This window comes from Solanum lycopersicum, chromosome 7 (assembly GCF_036512215.1).
Source record: "Solanum lycopersicum chromosome 7, SLM_r2.1".
In the NCBI taxonomy this organism is placed as follows: domain Eukaryota; kingdom Viridiplantae; phylum Streptophyta; class Magnoliopsida; order Solanales; family Solanaceae; genus Solanum; species Solanum lycopersicum.
This window is the reverse complement of record NC_090806.1, coordinates 56895060-56902711: the sequence shown is the minus strand read 5'-3', so window position 1 is coordinate 56902711 and position 7652 is coordinate 56895060. Positions and strand designations below refer to the sequence as shown.

The following is a 7652-nucleotide window of genomic DNA, read 5'->3' as shown; positions in this document are numbered from 1 at the left end:
TTGTGGGAGAGAAAGAGTGGGAAAAAAATGAAGGAAAAGCGAAAAAAGGTCCATAAATAATTAAATATAAATATCTTATTCTAAAATAACACGTGGTTAATTTTCATTTTAACTTTTTAATTGTTTACTCTTCATTCACGTTTATCAATATAAAATAATAAGAATATATTCTTTTTCTCGGCCACATTATTTTTCAATATCCAAAAAATATAAAGAAATTTAGTTTACCTTTTTTTCTGTTGATTTTTCTTCCACGAGGCCACATATATCATGGTAAATTCAATTTCTTTTTACATTAGGTTTATATTTATTGACGTATAATTTGTTGAATGAAGTCAAATTAAAACTGAATTAATACGTAATCATAGCAAAATGTATGACTATTTTGTAGTATTTATTTTTGGAAAAAATGTCTGTATCTTGCCGTCTAGACAACAAGTCGCTTTAGTATTACTTTTATTTAATAATAATTAAAAAAAACCTTTTTGTTCCCACTGTTTTCAAAACCGACACACGCAAACTTAAATTTAAAGAAGACAATTACAAGAAAGTCTTAGTGGAAAAGAAAAGAATATCAACTAGGAAAAAAAAAGGAATTTTGAATTTTAATACTAATATTTCAGAGTGAATTGTTGACGTTTATTTTATAGTTTAAAGTAAATAAATCATTATATTCAATGAATAATTAAAACTTTATTTTATAATTCAAAATAGATAAATTATTTAGATTTATCTTTCATTTTTAAGATAAAAAATAATCTAAAAGGTAAAAAATTATATCTTTAATCATTTTATTCTTAAAAGGATGTGTTATATTGAGACAATTTACTTTTCTCGTCTTCAGCTTGGCTTGACACAAATTTTTTTTTTAAAAAAATAAAATTTTAAAATTTATTCTTGTAAAAAAAAAAGAAATAGAAGGAAATGTATAATAAATATAATTGTCTTGAATTATGTGATATAAAATGAATATAACTATGATAAAAGGTGCATTAAGTAGCGTGAAATTATTCATTGATTTTATAAAAGAGAGAATATTGTTGGACATAGAAAATTGTATAGTAAATAATTATTGTTGTACAAAAGACAATAGGTTATATACTCGGCCTACATCTTTACTTGTGTAAGTACTATTCTATTTTGAAACGACTAATAAAATCAAAGAATAAAATTATCACTTTAATGTTAATTTTTTTATTAAAGAAATTGGAGAAATTTAATTTTGGTAGTATTATGTATTGTATGTATGATTGGGCATCGTATAGCAAAGTTTATTGAAGGAAGTGGTGGCCCATTTATTGTAGAAAGCGACCGCTTCCATGGCTCCCTATTTTCTTGCTCTCTTCTTCATCTCTTACCATGTCTTGTTTTCACACCTAAAGAATATCCTAAAATTTTACCTACAAATTCCTCAATCTTCAAACCCCACTTGAAAAAATTTTCTCCAAATTCCATCAATAAGATTCAAAGATTTTTTTGTCCTTTTCCCCTGTTTAGTTTGTGGAGGGTTTTCAAGAATTCAATAAATGGATACAGACAATCGGTTTTACTGTCGGAAACGGTCCAGGTTTCGTGGAATTTTCAATGGGCTTTGTTTGTCGGTATTGGTTGTTTTCTTCTTCCGTAGAGAAGATGTTGTTCAAAGTCCACTTTCCAAGAAATCTTTCAAAATTAGTGCTGTTAGAAAGGAAACGAGTTTGAGTTATCATCATTTGGGTGAAAGCAGGGATATCAAATTATGTGGTGGGTTGTATAAACATCAAGGTTACAGTACAAAATGTGACTACTTGAAGGCAAATCCTCATTGTAATTCAGGGGGTTTCTTGAATTATCTTTTCTTCTTTTACTGTACCTGTGAAGGTTTTAGTATTTTTGGATATGTCACTCTTGCTATTTGGTTGATTTCTTTGTTCTATCTTTTGGGAAATACTGCTGCTGATTACTTCTGTTGTTGTCTTGAAAAGCTATCAAATTTGTTGAAATTGCCCCCAACTGTAGCAGGAATTACTCTGCTTCCTTTAGGGAATGGGGCGCCTGATGTGTTCGCTAGTATTGCTGCTTTTATGGGTAGTGATTCTGGGAAGGTGGGGTTGAATAGTGTTCTTGGTGGTGCTGTTTTTGTTACATGTATTGTAGTTGGTACTGTTTCCTTGTGTGTTGCAGAACAATGTATACAGATTGATAAGAAGTGCTTTATTAGGGATGTCTGTTTCTTTATTATAGCTCTCCTTTCACTTCTTGCTCTTCTGAGTCTAGGCAAGGTGGCGGTTTTAGGTGCTGTTGCCTTTATCTCTATTTATTTGGTGTATGCTGCTTTTGTTGCTGCAAATGAGATGCTTAGGGATCGCGAGACTAGTTTGAAGTTGGATTTAATTGCTCCTTTGTTACCAGTTACATCGAGTAGCATAGATGGAGAGAGCGATTCTTCTTTAGGTGGGCCGGAATCAGCAGATGGATTGCTGCAGCTACAAGCTCCGCTGCCACATTGGATGTGGTCTTCAAATGTCGCAATCTTCTCTGATGAAGTTGTGAAGGATAATTCTGTAGGAAATAGTCCAATGGATTTGTGGGGTTGGAATGAACATGATGATGTCGATGTCCAGTCTTCTTCCTTATCCTGTTCTAAGTTGTTTGCACTGCTAGAAATACCATTGACACTCCCAAGAAGGTTAACCATCCCCATTGTTGATGAGGACAGATGGTCAAAACTGTATGCTGTTTCTAGTGCTTCTTTGGCACCCTTGCTTTTAGCATTCCTTTGGAACACTCGGGACAATTTGAGTTGCCCTGCTACCACTGCATATGTTGTTGGTGCTGTAGTTGGTGGTATATTTGGAGGTGTTGCATTTGTCTATACCTCAGCTGATCATCCGCCTAAAAGATTCTTGTTTCCATGGCTCTTGGGAGGCTTCTTTATGAGTATTATTTGGTTCTATATCGTGGCAAATGAACTAGTGGCTCTGCTAGTGGCATTTGGTGTTATCTTTGGTGTCAATCCATCAATTCTAGCGTTAACCGTCTTGGCATGGGGAAACTCTATGGGTGACTTAATGTCAAATGTTGCAATAGCAAATAATAGTGCAGATGGTGTGCAGATTGCCATGTCAGGATGTTATGCAGGTCCTATGTTCAACACCCTTGCTGGTTTAGGCATCTCCATGCTCCTTGGAGCCTTGTCGAGTAGGCCAGAACCTTTTATCCTTCCAAGAGATGATAGCTTGTATTACACAATGGGATTTCTAATGTTGGCACTTGTTTGGGCACTCATTGTGCTACCTCGGAACGATATGCGGCCTAGCAAGTCATTGGGATTGGGACTTATGACCATATATGTAGTATTTCTATCAAGCAGGGCAATGCTAGCCATAGGAGATGGTTCACTTCATGGTATGAGCTAATTTAAGTAGAAAAAGTTCCACAGTAACTCATCCCTTTTTTTTTGGGCATAGCTATTGGAACTATTATGTGTAAGATGTTGCAAATGCTCCTTATAGAAATTGTCTCTATGTACTGTTGCAACACAAAGTGGCAAGATATCTTATGTATATATACAAGAAAAAAAGTATATAGGAGTACTTAGTTATTTGCATATTCTCATTCATTTTGCAGAAACAAAGCATTTCTATCTTCTTGCTTGTTCTCCTCCCCCACCCCTTTGGCCTTGTTCAATATAAATGCGACCTATGTTGTTCGGACTTTTCAAAAATGTCAACGTGTTGAATTTGCTAAAAGTAGTGTATTCTTGGAGAAATCTGACACAGGTGGCATCGTAAGTGAAGAGTCCTAGGTAATAACCCTGACCTGTTAAAATAAAATGTTGCAATTCAGTTACTCTTGATCCCAAATTGATTTTGTAATGTTCTTCAAAAGATTTAGGAGTAAATTTCACATATAACATTATATGTAGTATTATTATCAAGTTATGCATTAGAGTTTCAATTTCATTTTGTAGTATTTAATATCTCACTCTATAGCATTTTATTAGTAATTATATTGTTAATTATAATTTATTGAAAAGAATTGTTATTAAAAATTAAGTAGATAAAGTGATAATGAGCAATTAATTTTAATGATTAAGAATTCTGACAACATTTATTAAGTTGCTTTTGATAGTGCATTTATTGAATGTTGCATGCTTGAGAATTTGAAAAGTTTACCTTTTTATTGAGTTAAATTAAAGCTAGATAAATTATTAGCATTACAATTATTCATCATTCCAAAATTTCTCTATTATTTTGAAATTTCTTTCAACATTTAATTCATATTTTTCCCCAAGAATTCAAGATTATTTTCATAGCTGCATATTTCAGTTCTGATGGATAACTTTGTGTCTATTTTAATTAAACATGGTGGAAAGTGGAATTCTTCGGGTTAATTTTTTGTTATGATTTGTTTCTTTTAATTATGAATTGTTGGTTTTATTTAGATTTGTCGTTTTTTAACATATAAAACATTGTTAAATTTTTTTGTTAACTGTATTATCTGTAATACAGTTTGTAATTTTTTTTGAAAGAAACAGTATGTTCTGTATAGCGTACATGAAGTCTGAAGTTTATTTTTTTAGTGAATGAAATGTCTATGAAACATGTATCATTTGTGTATGAATTTTTTTTTAATAGTACAAAATTTTGTTTCTATTTAAATTATAAAGTATTTTGTTGTATGAATTTTGTTTTTAAAATGTATTGTGTATCTTTAATTGGAGTATTGTATAAGTTAGTGAATGATATAATTAAATGTGTATGAATTATATGAATTGATTAGTATATAGTTACTTGAATCATATAGTAAATATGTATGAAGTGTGTATGAATTATATAGCAATTATGCATGTTATTTTACTAAAATATTATTTTAATGTTGTGAAACAGGAAAATATGTTGATTTTCAGATGAAGGGCATCATATATGATGGGTCTACTCTCTATATTGGTTTAGTTAATGCAATAATAACTCAACTTAATATAGAAGAAAATATAAATTCTATTGAGATAAAATACGTTATTAACGATATGTGTCCCCCTATTACTATTCATAATGATGTTGGGGTAAAGGTTTTTCTAGATCAGAAAAAGGTTAATTTGGATTTCTTTTTAAAATATCCTTTGTGCATCTCTTTGGTAGATCATGAGATGCATAATGAATGTCATTGTGTTATTAATACTGATATAATAAATTGTGATGTTAGATTGACAAATAATTACGTTGATCTATACTCCAATAATTCTATTCGTTTAATCGGAATGAATTTAGAAGGAGTTATCAATGAGAATAATGAAGGCGGTGATGATATAATAAGTGACCATTTAAGCCTATTTGTTGCTGAGGATCAAGTTTACAACAGTAAGGAAACACTGAAGGAGGTTATGAGGCATGTTGGACTTGTTGAAAAGTTCAGTTTCGTGTTGAGCGTTGCAATGCATCAAAGTAAGTTTACACTACTGTTTTCAGAGCCTAAAATGCTGCAACCAGGTCCAAAGAGAACAACGGGTAGACCAAAACTTGAAAGATGGAAGGTGTTTGCTACGTGAAATTCAAAAGGACGAAAATGACTTGCAGTAGATGCCGTCAGGTTGGACACAATAGAAAGACATGTTCAAATTATGCTGTGCAAAAACAATGATTTCGTAATGTTAAATTTGTTATTATGTTGTTATGAATGTTATAAACACATTTTGTTTTATTGAGTGCAGTAGTTATCATTGACATTTATGGTATTCATATAATGTTTCATACAGTTTTCTATATATATATCATTTGTTTATGTTACATATGTTAAAGTACAATATGATATTCATAATTCATACAATATTTATATATAATAAATATAAATTGAACTACACTGCCATTCATGTAATCTTCATACAGTATTCATAAAATGTTCATATATATCATTTGTTTCTGTTGCATATACCAAAGTTCAGTATGTCATTCATAATTCTTACAATGTTTATACATTAAAAATAAAAACTGTACTGTCCTGCCATTCATAAAGTGTTCTATATGTTATTCATACAATATTCATACAATGTTTATATATATATCATTGGTTTCTGTTACATATATCAAAATCAATATGGCATTCATAATTCATACAATGTTTATATATTAAAAATATACATTGAACTATATTGTCAATCATAAACTATTGTGATACATGCATTTATTGTTAAGCTAGTTCTATAAAGTTGCAATTTATTTCAAACAAAATTCATACAAAAATAATTGTAACATTGATACATTATAGACCATTCAAAAGATATCCCACCATATAATAGACCATTAGGATCCTTTCCCTTGAGACTAGATAGAACTTCATCAATCCTTACAAAAGTATCATCGTCCGTCTTCATAACATATTTGGCAGGTAGAATTTTAACCTGCAATTTAATCACACAATACTTTAGCCAAATGATCTATCAAACTTTCAACTGGGCATGTAAAAGCAGTCAAATAATATTTCAATTGGATATGTTTCATCTTGTCAAATGAGAAACTCAATATATAGAGAGTGTCTATAATATTGGGATTGTGGAAAAACAAAATTTTGTACTATTAAAAAAAATTTCATACACAAATGATACATGTTTCATACACATTTCATTCACTAAAAAAATAAACTTCAGACTTCATGTACGCTATACAGAACATACTGTTTCTTTCAAAAAAAAATTACAAATTGTATTACAAATAATATAGTTAACAAAAAAAAATTTAACACTGTTTTAAATGTAAAAAACAACAAAACTAAATAAAACCAACAATTCATAATTAAAAATAAATAAATCATAACTAAAAACTAACCCGAAAAATTCCACTTTACACCATGTTTAATTAAAATTGACACAAAGTTATCCATTAGAACTGAAATATGCAGCTATGAAAATAATCTTGAATTTTTGAGAAAAAAAATGAATTATACGTTGAAAGAAATTTCCAAATAATAGAGAAATTTTGCAATGAAGTATAATTGTAATGCTAATAATTTATCTAGCTTTAATTTAACTTAATAAAAAGGTAAACTCCTCAAATTCTCAAGCATGCAACATTCAATAAATGCACTGTCAAAAACAACTTAATAAATGTTGTCAGAATTCTTAATTATTAATAAATGGGGAGATGTTGAGTGTATTGGGAGAAGATAAAAGAATGTTGTTTGATATGGGGTGGGTAGTTATTGGGTAACCATATAATATGAAATTAATTAAAATCAAAACCCTAATTTTTAGATTTTGTTTTTTAAAAGGCAACTATATAATATGAAGTTTAATTAATATTTAATAAATAATAATTTATTATTTATATTAAAAACATTAAAAGGTACTTAATTAATATTTAATAATTTATTGTTTATATTAAAAACTTTAAAAGGTAATTGATTAATCAGTAATAATTTAAAAGATTTTGTTGATAAAATGTAAGTGAATAAATAAAACTAATTATTTAAACATAATAATTATTAGTTGTTGTAAATACATTGAATAAGTGGATAGTTCATAAAGTTAGTACATGAACAACCATTCATATTCACTAGGTTACATGAACATTTTTGGATAAGAATGTATTATGATACTTAATATGGTGACCTTTGGAGTGATTTCTCACTCTATAAATAGGGTTGTTCATTCACTATTGTAATATATACATATGAAA

The 7652-nt window shown here is 29.4% G+C and overlaps 1 protein-coding gene across 1 annotated transcript; it reads left to right on the top strand.

Moving 5' to 3' along the window:
* Nucleotides 1-1262: 1262 nt before the first annotated feature.
* On the top strand, nucleotides 1263-3597 carry LOC101250709 (cation/calcium exchanger 4-like). The gene has a single exon (XM_004243654.5). The coding sequence runs from the start codon at nucleotides 1527-1529 to the stop codon at nucleotides 3396-3398; it is 1872 nt and encodes a 623-aa protein (XP_004243702.1). The 5' UTR covers nucleotides 1263-1526; the 3' UTR covers nucleotides 3399-3597.
* The last annotated feature ends 4055 nt before the right edge of the window (nucleotides 3598-7652 follow it).